The sequence below is a fragment of the Ictidomys tridecemlineatus genome, chromosome 11 (assembly GCF_052094955.1).
Source record: "Ictidomys tridecemlineatus isolate mIctTri1 chromosome 11, mIctTri1.hap1, whole genome shotgun sequence".
NCBI classification, from domain to species: Eukaryota; Metazoa; Chordata; class Mammalia; order Rodentia; family Sciuridae; genus Ictidomys; species Ictidomys tridecemlineatus.
Window position 1 is genome coordinate 80109120 of NC_135487.1, and position 14067 is coordinate 80123186.

The window sequence follows — 14067 nt, forward strand, 5'->3', positions numbered from 1 at the left end:
CTTATGGGATGGCTAATGTTAAATTTAAATTTTGAAAAAATGGATTTGAAAAAAATCACATCTTGATGATTAACATTAATAACTGGGAACAATCATACTATATTTTTAATCATCCCTGTAGATTTTAAGAAAATGTTAGAGATTGACTTTGGAAATGAGTTGAAAATATTAAAATCACATAAAAATAAAAATCATCTGAATCATCTGTATCAATTATTTTATATAAAGAAGCTTTTTGAATATTTTGACAAATTTTTATTATGATTATTATTAATTGCTAGAGTTAGAACCTAGGATCTCATGTATCCCAGGCAAGTGCTCCACCACTGAGCCACATCTCCAGCCCACATAGAGGAACTTCCATAAACCCCCAAAGCACGGTAGAACTATCTTCAAACAAATATGCATCATATGTGTCAATTATTTGTATGTTTGATAAGGCCAGGAACCACTGTGACATTCTTGTTTTGAGAAGGTGCAGTGGCTCTTCAGCCAGATGGCCAGGCTTGGGTTCTTGATGCTGCTATTTACTTGCCCTGTAACCCTGGCACATTATATTTAACACTTTGCTTCTGAGTTCCCTGTCTGTAAAATGGGACTATAATAGAAAATAAATCACAAAGTTGCTATGAATATTAAATGAATTAGCTCTTGGGTCAGAGCCTGGTCAACGGTAAGCATATAGCAAGTGTCAGCTAGAATACCTGCTCTCAAAGTGCAAGAGGTCATAAAGGGCATTTATAAAGCAGAACTGCTCTGCCACTTGGCAGTTGGCCTGGAGATAGCTGCAAATTGCATCCTGTAATCCTGCTGGAGGCCAGGCTGTGCAATGCATTTTCTTTCTCTTCCTTCACTCCAAGATACAGACCTTGTATATATAGGACAATACTTTCGTGAGAAGAAGTCATAGTCTGGCATTTTGATATCTTTCATACCAGGAAAACTGTATTTCCCTTTATTCTATATCAATAATCTTTATAGAGATAAGTATTTAATATTTAATGTTAAATATTTAATTTTTATTTCCATTTTTAAAAATAATAAACTGAAAAATTATATAATTGTATATGTTTATGGGGCATAAAGTGATGTTATGATTATTAATAGCATGTAAAATGGTTAAACATAGCTAGTAAACATATCTCTTACCTCAAATATTTAGTAATTTCTATAGTCAGATCATTTGAAATTTGCTTTCTTGGTGATTTTGAACTATATAATATACTCATTGTATTAACAACATTGTACAATATATCTCAAAGCAAAAAAAAAAATTCTCCTGTCTAATTGAGTCAATGTTTCTTTTGGCCATCATCTCACCATTCTCCCAACTCCCCACCAGCCTCTGGTGAGCACCATTCTGCTCTGTTCTTTGAATTCATTTATTTTAGACTCTCATTCATAGTGAGGGCATGTAGTATGTATCTTCTATGCTGCTTTCCTTCACATAATACTCTAATTTATCACATTTTCTGTATCCATTCACCTTGTGATAGACACTTAAGGTGAATACTGCTAAAATAAGCATGAGTGTGCATCCATATTCTCAGCAAACTGATTCAAATCTTTAAGATAAATACCCTGAAGTGGGGCTGCTACTTAAATGATAGCTCTCTTTTAATTTTCTAAGTAACTTTCATAGTTTCTGGTAGTGGTCATACTAATTAACATTCCCACCATGGTGTACAAAGGTCCTTCTCTCCACTTATCATTCTCACCAACAGCTGTCTGTTTGAGAATAAAGATGGTTTGAAGTGACATATCATCATAGTTTAAATTTACATTTCCTTAATGTTTTATGATGTCTTTTTTTGTGTGGGGCGGGTACTGGGGATTGAACTTGGGCACTTGAGCACTGAGCCACATCCCTAGCCCAATTTATTTATTTATTTATTTTTTATTTAGAGACAGGGTCTCACTGAGTTGCTTAGTGCATCATTGCTGTGGAGACTGACTTTAAACTCACAATCCTCCTGCCTCAGCCTCCTAAGCCTCTGGAATTACAGGCATTCGCCTCAGAGCCTGGCTGATGTCTTCTTTTGGGACATGTGTATTCAGTTCCCTTGTTCATCTTCAATTAGATTTGTTTTCTTTCCAGAGAATTGAGTTTCTTATATATTTTAGATATTAATCCCATATCAGGTACAGGTTTGCAAATATTTTTTCTCTGATACACAAATTGCCTTTTCCTCCTATTACTTTTTTGTTTGTTTTTCAGAACCTTCTTATTATAAAGTAATCCAATTTGTATATTTTTGCTTTTGTTGCCTGTACTTTCAAGATTAAATTTTTGAAAAAAATCAACAACATTGATTTTTGCTTAGATCAATATTGTGCCCCCTGTTTCCTTGGATTAGTTTTATAGTTTCAGGTTTTAATGTTTAAGTTTTTAATTCATTTTAACTCATTTTTATATGCTGTGATTATGGTCCAATTTAATTCTTCTGCATATGGATAACAGTTTTCCCAGAACCATTGCTGAAGAATCTGTCATCTTTCCAATGTATGTTCTTGTTACCTTTGTAAAACAGTCAACAGATAGATGATGGGGTTCATTTGTGGACTCTATGTTCTGTTTCATTGGCTGACTCATCTATGTTTTTTATAAAAACACCTTGCTACTTTAATTACTATTGCTTTATAGTATAATTTGATATCAGGAAATGTGATGTTTCCAGAATTGTTCTCTTAAGACTGTCTAGGATATTCAGGATTTTTTTTTTTTTTGCAGTTGCATTTGGATTTGGGCATTATTTTTTACTTTTCTATGAAAATGACATTAGACTTTTGATAGAGATTGCACTGGACCTGTAGGTCCAGTGGGTAGTACAGACATTATAAAAATATTAATTTTTCTAATCCATGAACATGGGATAACATTTCATTTATATGTGTCTTTTTCAATTTCTTCCAATGCTTTATAGTTTTCATATATTTCAGCTTCTTGATTAAATATATGTATATGTATTTTAGTTTTTTAGTAGGTATTTTAAGTGGATTTTTAAAAATTTTTCTTTTGGATTTTTATTGTTAGTGTATAGAAACACTACTGATTCTTTTGTATTGATTTTGATCCTGCAACTTTATTATACTCATTTATTACATCTAAAATTTTTCTTTTATGGTATACTCTTCCAAGCATATATATTTACATGCACACACACATATATAAATTTTTTATACATAAAAAATCATATAATCATCAAACAGAGAGAGCTTCTTTACCTATATGGATATGAACTTATTTATTTATTTTTCTCTCACCTGATTGCTCTGGTAAGATCTTTGTCTTGTTTCAGATTTTACAGGAAAAAGTTTCAAATTTTCACCAGAGTATTATATTAGTTGTGGTCTTATTATACATAGACTTTGTTAAGGTACACAAAATATATTATATTTTACATTTTAAATCTTTTCTGCTTAAAATAATTTAAAATGAGAATGGCTACATTTAAAAGAAAGGCTTTAATATAAGCTTGGTGATAAAGGTAGGGGAAAGTATGCCCAAAATGCCAGAATCACAGGTACCAGTGACTTTCTACAGGTATATCAATCATATTCCTTCTGAGTAAAGTATTTTTTGATGAGAGAACAAAAACAAAGTTAGCTACAAAATATAATATCATAATATATCTCCAATGGAATCAATGTCAAGACTGACTTTGCATTTGTAGAGTTTGCAGTTCCCCATAAGCACCACCTTATGTTTATTTGGGGGTTTGTAATGATTTCTAAGAATGTGGATGTCCAATGTGGTGGCAACAACCAAAAGGTCTTTGATCTTCAATTAATGCTCTGATGTTGTAAAGTGTCATTATTTTAATATGCCTATTTTCTTGGGCTTTTATTTCATTGGATTTACCTGACAGACTGATAAATGAATTCCCAAAATATGGTATAACTAGGATAATAACCATAAAGTAGCAATATCAATACTTGAAGAGCATGCAGGCAAAGCAAATTAATGTTGCCTCCTCCCTGACCTGGCTCACTCATTCCAGCTGGAAACCTTGAACTGGTTACACCATAAAGCCTGGTTCTTCCCCAGCAGGAAGTATGTAAACTTTCCAAGACAGAAGTTCCTTGGTTTTAAGATCTTTCTAAAAGTGGTTGTTCTTATGCCTCCCTTTGATTTGTCTTATTCATTATCCTCTCTCTTACCTTGAAATCTCCTGCCTTTACTCTTTGCTGCTCGAAACTTATATTTTTCTCTTCTAGTGTTGCTAATATGAAGTCTCCTTTACTCCTGAGTTCTTTATGGATTTTGATACATGAATGCTCTGTCTTCCAGTTCTTCCAATACTAGTTTAATCTGATGACTGGACCCTCCAATTTATTGTTGGTATTCATATCATAGTAATCTTGGTTTCCACCTGTCTCTCCTGTGCCATGCTGACATATACTGTTGTGGTATGATATGCTATCTGAACTCTTCATGATATCATAGACTAAGACCATATCCTCTCCACTTGCTTACCCCATCTCTGCACCCTTAGGCCAATGACTTTTTTAGTTCATCTTTATGCTATAATAAACAAACATATAGTGAACTCTGCCATATTTCTCAGACTCATTGTGGTGGTAACAATGACATTTGAGAATGACATTTTAAAATATTTTGCAATGCTTTTATTTCTAAAATAATACAATAAAAACCATACTAGTTTTAAAAATATATGCTTAGTTGTTTTTCCTGAAAACATACAGCAAGACACATGCCTCTTTAGTTCTATAAATCATTTTCTTATATAGCCACACTGAGGTTGACCACAGAAAAACAGCACCCCCTGACCAAGAAATGATACTTTTAGATTTATATGATGTTGCATTCTACCAAAAATTTATAATTTTTAAAAGTTGAATCACTTTATATCATTAACCAACATTAATAACTATGATTGAAAAACTAAGAGAATCAGCTTTAGGCAAAATATTGACAGTTACATAATGCCTCTTACAGATCTCCTGTAGTTATTCACTTATGCAAGCACCCATGTCTATGAAAACAGCTGAGAATTAAAATCAAATAAAAAGTTGGACAACATAATATAACATAAAGCAAATATTTTTTTTATTCCAAAAAGGCTTTCTCATAAACAAGTTGATAATTTATGTTTAAAGCACTGCAAGAATTTTAATGTCACAATAAAAAAAAAAAAGAACAGAATAAATCCCATGGGTATAGTAAGATCAGATTCCAGTCACTTTTGGAGAAGCTAATACCATGCATCCATTTCTCATGTTTCTTCAGGGGACTGTGCTCGTTCACAGCACAGTGATTTCCAAACCTGTGAGTGCAATGTCAAGGAGCTCAGCTCATGGAAGCCAATGTACACCAGTCCATGCTTATCCAGTCAACACAGAACTCAAGTTCTAGCTCTCTAGCCTCAACCTACATGAGTTATTCTGTCTAGAGCAAGACTGAACATCACAAGTAATACCATGTGGCATTTCAACAGCTGTATACCTTATAGGGGCTAAGTCTGAAGAAATGAGAGGAACCAAAAGTCTGAGCAAAAAAGTTTTCTTAAAAAGGCAAAGCAACTCAGCAGTGATTGGACCTCCCAAGGCCAGGGAAGCTACTCTGGCTTCTGTTTGTTGCATTTTACTACTGGTAGGGCTTTCATACTCCTTTTTTTCTAATCTTTTGGATTTCTCATACTCCTGAGTTCCTGAGTTTCAATTCTCTCAAAAATATAGAAAATACTGTGACTTGCCACCTTTTGTGGCTTTAAAAGAGGTATCTATATAGCCCCCTCCACAGACACTCTATCAGAGACTGGATCTAAGCAGGGCTGTGGCAATCATTCTGTGGAGAATGGACTGCGCCCTGTGAGAGGGAGGGTCTGTTACCCCAGCTGCTGAAGGAAGGCTTTATTTCCCAGGGGAAATTCTAGCACATCTGGGGCAATGCAGTCCTTGTACTTAGTTTTGGATTCTCTTCCTAGTGACAGACATCTGCTCTTTGGCAAGGATAAGATTAATAATTTGTTGTTAATGCCTCATGAACATACGCTGGTATGGTGAAACAAAACAAAACCTCTTTCTTCCTTTTTGAAAAAAATAACATACAGTTTGTGTAAATTAAATTTAAACAAAGAACAGATCAGGAAGGAAATACTGAAGTACCACTTTGGAAGATCTTATTAAAAATTATAATTATTTCAGATCCTGAATAATTTTAGATTAACCACCTTTAAAATTTTCCCATTCTTGCTTCGTTGAATCATCATGAAAGCAAGACAATATATGTTTTCCTAATTCTGAGATTGTTAGATTGAACATATCAGTGTTGAGAAATTCTATGCAGGGGGAATATGTAAATAAAGGGACGGTCCTGTGAGATTGCAAGTTGAAAGAGATACTAATGGAAACATCACCATCGTGGTTGTGGCTCTTGCCTGTAAAGCCAGGGAAATCTTTCCTTTGATTATATGCTCAGTCTGGAATTTTCCATCTAAAACAATTTTAAGTAATATAGTTGTGTACTATTTAGTAATCACGCCTAAAATATTCAAACCACTGAACAATGGGATTCCTACAAAGGCCCGGGAAATAACATCTTTCATTGCCTCTTTCAAGTATTACTAAAGAAATCCAAATTCATTAACAATGGTTCAAACTCTAGATCATCTCATTCAAACCTTCACTTTAGTGAAGGAAACAAATTTAGGGGAGTAAGTGGTTTGATCCAGGTGACATAAATGGTAGATGGAAAGAATATAAACTGAGAGTGCCTTTAAACACTCAGCACTGCTGAAGCATTTAAGATTTTATATGGAGTTTCACTTAGTAGAAAACACACACTTCAAATTATCAAGGTCAGCTTGAGCTTTTATTTCAACAAATTTCAAAAATCTATAGGTCTATATGTCACAGAGTAGAGGTTATAGTTCTTCTTCTTCATAGATTTTATAATTTTTTGTCAATTATTGTATGTAGTTTATGCTGATTATGCACATGTAAAATCTTTTAGGTACTAAGGTGGTGTTCTTTGCTTATTAAATATTTGTGACAAAATTGAGATAAAGGAGGAAATATAGCAGGTGTTTGGAGAGGAAACATATAAGAAAATGTCTCTAATATATAAATATTCCAGACTTGGAACTAATGTCAGTGTCTCATTCTCGAGGACACATGGATTAGGCTCTAACAATGCAGACAATTCTGTGCTGGGCACCCAGATATTTTCAACAAACAGAATGCAAATCCATCTGGAATGTCTCTTCTGTCCTGTAATACTAAGCACAAATTTCCCATCACACCAACCTGCAAGTGTTCAAGACTTTGGAACTTAGGGAGCAAGGAAGAAGGAATGGGAATGGTACACAGAGCAAAGCAAAAGGAGGTAGAGGGAAAAGTGAATAAGCCCCAGATGTAAGTAAGTCCACTTCAAAAAGCTGAGTCCTAGTAAAGCAGTTTTGAAAAAAATCACACTAATATTCTTTCTTACTTTCACATAAAATATTGAAAAGTCATGTCTTTAGGTAATTATACAAAATTATGTTGGACCAAAAATGATTAAATTTATTTTTCAATGAGAGAATTAAAAAATATATATAATTCAAAAGAAAATTTCTCAACTAGACCAATAAAAAGAATTGGTTTCAGTTTTATAATTATAACTAATAGTGATATGGAAATGTTCCTACATTTCCTTCAGCCAAGACATCACAGTTTGGGGAACAAATGTTTTCTAAGACTTCTAGAAATCTTAATAATTATCTGTGACTGCAAAATTTTAGCATTTGATATTCTAATTCAACTAAAAGCTGTGCAAAAATTTATGTGGCTAAATAATTCTCTAGAGAGGACACACCCCAGACACTTCACAGCTGGTTAAGTTCAAAGGTGCTCATAGAGCAAAGTCTATTCTAAAAACAAAAACCCAACTGGGGCTTGGGCAATGTTTTCAAAAGAATTGTTATACTTGTGGCAAGGGATAAATATTAGAATGCATCCTTCTTCAACAAATTAGATCTATCTAATCTAAATCTATCTGTCAATAGATTTAAATTCTCCATAACTATTTTTACTTATGTAACTATAAAGCATTTCGGCTCTGAGGTTCATACTGTGAAATGGGTAAAGTAACAGCATTGACTAGAAATAGGAAGAGGGTGCTAAGCAACACAGGTCCTGCTCTGGGTTTCCTCCTAGTTATCTTCCCAGTCTTCTTTGTTTTAATCACATTACACATCTGGACACACTGACTGTTATCTCATCATGTGATTCAGACATAATGCTATTTTTCCCCACTGGGTAATTGAGAGTTATGGTTCTGTTACATACTGACTGACCTTCTGAGTAACCTGTTGTGAGTGGAACAGAGAATATACTTGAAAAAAATATATATATGTAATTTTTTATACTTGAAAAATATTTGCCCAGCCTCGCCTCTCTGGCTGCTACATAAGAATGATTTCTTCCTAAGTCACAAATCTATTCAGAATCCTAATTAAATATTTACAAAGTACTTTAAAAACCTCTCTGAATGCTAATATGAAAATAGCAACCCGCATTCATTTCAATAAGCAGAAGTTTTTGTTCTTTCAAATTAATGGCCTCTGGGTTTTATTCAAATCAATTCAATGATTTGAGAAAAAGAAAAGAAAAAAAGTTGAGTACCTACTATGTACCAAGCTGTGGACCAGATGTGAACTAAGAAAAGTAAACTTTCAAGAACTAGATGATCTGTCAGAAATTATATTTCATATTAGGTAATTCATACCATTTCCCTCTGTGCTTAAAAGCAAAATTAGATGAAAATACTCACCTTTTTAAATTTTTAGTTTTCTGCATTAAGTTTTTACACTGCTCCTTAACATACAACCCTGTATCTAGTTACATAAAGATGTAGCATTTTCTATTTGGTAACATATTATTTCATGTTTTATTCCTTTGGTTTTTGAAAGTATTTTAGCATGAAGGTTCCATTTATTGTATCCAAAAATAAAAATAGCATCAAAGTCTTTTTGCAACTCCCCAAACACAGTTAGGGAATAATGATCATATGCTAAAAAATGTAAAATGCAATTTGTGCTGTGCCCCATTTACTACAAAATCACTACGAACAATGCATTTTGTACAGTATATTGCCCCAGGGAAACTGGATCAGCATCAGGAATGAATAAAGAACATTGCATTTGAAATCAGCTAATTCTGCTTCAGCGCTTTTAAAAACTATTTGTTATGATATTACTTCCTGTCAAGCACATAATGTGATATTTTCCTCAATAAAACTAAATAGTTGCTGTAATTTCAGCATCCCTCATTTTCCACTTTTTAAGCACTAAATATTTAAACAATGTAGACCTGGAAGTCTCAAGCCAGTCATCTGATCCATGCATCTTCTTGCCTAAGGTACAGAAATGATCCATGCAGGGGCCTGTTATGTCACACTGACATACATAGTGACAGCTGTCGAGGTCCTTACCTGCCCACAAGCCAGTCCCATTCCTCTCTCTCCCATGCCATGTGGACACGATAAATTTAACTCCAGGGCATCTGCTCCGGAAGCCTTTAAGACATAGGATGAAAATGAAAGAAAAGGCAAAGCTTTATTTGTATACCAATTTGCTTTCTCCATTGATAATAAAGATCACATTTGTGCAAGTTTAACTTTTCTGTTTTCCATTTTGTGATCTCTGAGATATCGTCTAACTCTATCAAATTAAGATATATATAACAACAACACAATAACAGCAATAAAAAGTGCTTCGAAGGTGCCACTCATTGCTCTATATATTTTCCATTTGTTATTTCTAATTTTCATAATCCTTGTATTATTATGATACCTATTTGACAGAAAAGAAGAAGCACAGGAGGTTCAATAATAAGCCCATTCTTAAATGACACAGATTTTAACTCAGAGCTGTTTGACACCACATTTATTCTTTCCTAAATAGCTTCTATTTTTATAGAAACAACTCTTACTCACTCTGGATAATTAATACTAGGAGTAGACATACAATGAAAAATGCAGTAAACTAGCTAGAGTGAATGTGTAAAATTTTAAAAAAAATGTTTTTAAACTAAAAATCAATTATATCACCTTTAAAAAGAGTCCATGCTAAGAAACATGAATTATTAATAGATTTGTCTGACTTTCATATCCAATAGAAATCCTTCTTATTTAAATCACTAATTCCTTAGTATACAAATGAATCCTGTCAAAATGAACAAAATAGTTCAGAGTACTTGGAGAATCTTAGAATTCTTGAAATGTCTTCTGTGAAAAATTTTAAGAAAAAGAAAAACACTTTTTTAAAATTTAACATAGCAATTTGAGGGATGTGGGATAAACTAAATGATTCTAAAATTTCTTTAACATCAAAATTCCTTTTTAAGTAAGGCCAATTAGAATCCTGAATCAACTTCAGTAATATTCTATTACCTCATGCAAAGGCTTTTTATAAAAGTTCGTGGTTTTCTAAGTATACCAGATCTTTTTTTTTTTTTTTAAGCCAGAAATGATTTCTTCAAAGCTTTTGGCCTGAAGATTTTCACTTAGTTTTTCTTGATATATGAATTTTAAGTATGAGCTCAACAAATTTAAAATTACAGCTAGCTATATCCATATCCATCTATTTTGGTCTATTTCTTTTTTTTTTTTTTTTTTTTTTTGGTACTGGGGACTGAACGTTGGGGTGCTTTACCCACTGAACTACAATTCCAGACCTTTTTTCTATTTTTATTTTGAGACAGGATCTCGAAAAGTTACTTAGGATCTGATTGAATTCCTGAGATTGTCCTAGAACTTGTGACCCTCATGCCTCAGCCTCCCAAGTCTTTCGAATTACAGAGATGCAATACTGAGCCCAGTTTATTTCTCAGTCTACTTTCTTGTTCTATCTTTCCTCATTAATGAGTTTGCTTTCTTTTATGCAGAGTTTTAAAAGCCCATTTGATCATTCAGCCTGTTTTCTAGCATGGCCTCAAATGGTTTCTTGCTACTCTAATCCAATTTTAAAATGCTCATGTTATTTGAAAATTACTGAAACCTCTGCTTCTTTCTTCCTGTTGGCTTGATAGTAAGCATGAATAAAGCACAACCCTCTGGACTCTGAGCTCGAGTCCTAGGTCTGCTGCAAAGGAACTGGGGATGCTTTGGGCAAGTCATTAACCTTCCTTGTCTTCAGCTGCTCAAGTGGAAACTGCAGATAATATGACCTGTCTCAAAATCATGCCATTTGGGAATTACCAGCTTAATTAAGATCCTACACTGTAATTATATAGCATACAACACTTTTCTCATTATTTCTTAGTCATTTTAGGTATTTCCTTTAGATATTTTTATTTAGCTGAAATACAGAATTGAATAGCAAATCAATTCAACATTTGGATTGGATAAACTCAGGTGGCATTTGTATATATACTTATATTATGCATATTTCATTGCAAAGTCACAGATACTACCCTAGTAAATAATAATAGCCAACATTACTTGAGTGGTTACAGCATGCCAGGATATTTTATTGAGCCTGTTATCTGTTTTATCTTTATCCTCAAAGCAACTCTTAAGAGGCAGGATATATCATTAGTCCCATTTTACAACTGATAAAACCAAACATACAATGTCCAAGTGATTTACTCACCATCCCACAGTTCATAATTGGGAGTAAGGTCTTGAACTCAAGTATTGTGAATCTAGAGCCTGCATTGTTACCCACTATTATAAATTATTAGGAATACTTATTTCATGCTGACATTGTTATAGTGTGTTAAGAAAGACCAATGGCTTCAAAACTTGAAATAAAAATCCAAATGTTTTAAAACTACCTGTCCAAAACCAAATCTTATCAGGTACTAATTATTAAAATTTCCACAATATTATACACATGTACACACACCAACTAACCAAATACCTTCCCGCCCCCGCAAAGGGCTTGATAATGAGCATCTAGGCCTCAAAAATTGAGACACTGCTGCTGAAGGTGTCCAAGAGAATAGGAACATTCATTGGGTCTATGCTTGAATATTCTTGTCACAGGATGCACACACCACCTTAAAAGGCAGTTAATTCCATTTCCAAGCAACTATAACCATTCAAAAAGCCTTAATTGCTGAATTAGCATGAAATGTTAAATTAACTGAAACTGGGCATGCATTCTGATTCCTGTTAGTCACAAGCTTTTTAGTTTAGTCACTTAGCCCAGAATTTATTTGCCTCACCTAAGTGATTGTCAAATAAAGTAACCTAGCTAAGGCAGTGACATAGGAAATATTCTAATTTCCTGCATTATTTATTTATCATGCATATATCTGTATGAAGTGGTATGTATATGTTAATTGAGTGGACTCTGGAACCAGATTTCATGGGTTTGAATTCCCCCTTCACCACCACATTCATGCTGTGGGAACTTGAACACAGAATTTAACTGCTTTTGCCTCAGTTGTTCATTTCAAAAAAAGTGGTATTAATTTACAGTGTTGTGAGTGTATGTAAATTTAACAAATATAAATGACTTGGAACACTTGGAATGAAGTTAGTACTACAAAAGTTGGAGCATATCTTATCTATGTATCATGTATCTATCTAATTATCCATTCATCCAACTACTATTTCTGGCTTACCTATCATTTGCCTTAATCTGTAAGGATTTAATGTAACTCAAAGCTTGTCACCTCCAGCCTCCAGCCGGTGTCTATCTCCCGACTCTCCTGTTTACTGTCTGTGCTCAGGGACTTATATGCAACTGGTTCTACATATCTCCATATTGTAGATTTCTGTCCACTTTTTGTCCCAACCTATTGAAGATTCCCTAACTTTTATACCTATTTAATAACATATTGCTAGCCCTGATGGAGGTAAAAATTAATGAGAACCTGGCATTCAGTGTTTTATTTAGACTCTACTAACAATAGCATAGTAACCTGTTTGTGATGCCTGTTTCTCTCCAAAAACCTTCCTTGTCCCATCTTCCCAGTAATAGTCAGACTCTTGGCATTCCCTCATCAGGTCCCTGGCTTAAAATCTTCAGCTGTGGATCTTAATCACCTCACGTTCCTTGGGGCCAAATAAAGTGCCAGTCTTCCTGTTTATTCTTTTTTTAAATTTTTATTTTTTTAGTTTAGATGGACAGCATACCTTTATTTTATTTATTTATTTTTATGTGATGCTGAGGATCAAACCCAGTGCCTCGAATGTGCTAGGTAAGCATTCTGCCTCTGAGCTACACCCCAGCTCCCATTTAGTCTTCCTTTGTGTCTGCTACATAGCAATACTTGAGCTGTGTACTTCTATTTTACTTCATTCAATGAGTATTTGTTGGTTGATAAAGCTCTGGGCTTAGAATTGAGGATTTAACAGTGAGCCAAACAGGAGCATGCTTTTGACAGGCAGGACAGGGTAACCATTAGTATTGCCCAAGGACACCATTATGAGTCATCTCTTTATGAAGGACCACAAAGGTAGATCCAGATTTAGGGGAGACAGAAGCTTAAATAATTTTGAAAATTTTATTGTTTAAAATTAAAAAATATAAACACAAAATTAGTGTGGAGCTTAGAAGTAGCCTGTGTAAGGAAGAGCTCTGAAAGTTAAACTTCATTAAATTTATGATACACTGGACTCTGAACAGGATCTCAGAAAGTGTAGGACAGGGAGGTTTAACCTACCTACCCACGGGGTTCAGGGCTGAGGAAGAGAGAACATTCCAGGCCATTGGGTACAAAAAAAGGCTCTTGGTTGGTAGTACGTTAGAAGAGTAAATGAAGGCAACAGGAACCAAGACAGAAAGAATAAACCCAAAGTGAATTGGGGCAGATAGGTAAGGATCAGATGTGCAGGATTTATAGGTCATGTTATATGTTTTGAACTTAGAAGATATGAGAAGATTTTGGATTGATTGAGAGTAAGATTAAAGAAATTATTATAGATGAACTTGGTTTAATGTGGTAGTGATACATGTTGGGCCACACTCAATTTATAAGCTTCCCAAATTTGGTGGCCTTACTTGCCACCCAAGGAAGCCCCATTCCCTGTTGCTATTCCCACCACATCTCCTCTGTTAGCTTTCACAGTCTCTCTCAAGATGAGAGCTGGGCTTTATCACAGCGTCTATT

The 14067-nt window shown here is 34.1% G+C and overlaps 1 protein-coding gene across 1 annotated transcript in view; it reads right to left on the bottom strand.

The window, feature by feature from the left end:
• The window catches only part of Dpyd (dihydropyrimidine dehydrogenase), a 778600-nt gene that overhangs the window by 258416 nt on the left and 506117 nt on the right, over window positions 1-14067 (bottom strand). The window contains exon 16 of the mRNA XM_078026796.1: window positions 9437-9520. Within this exon, the coding sequence (XP_077882922.1) occupies window positions 9437-9520 (84 nt within the window). The remainder of the gene's footprint in view (window positions 1-9436; window positions 9521-14067) is intronic.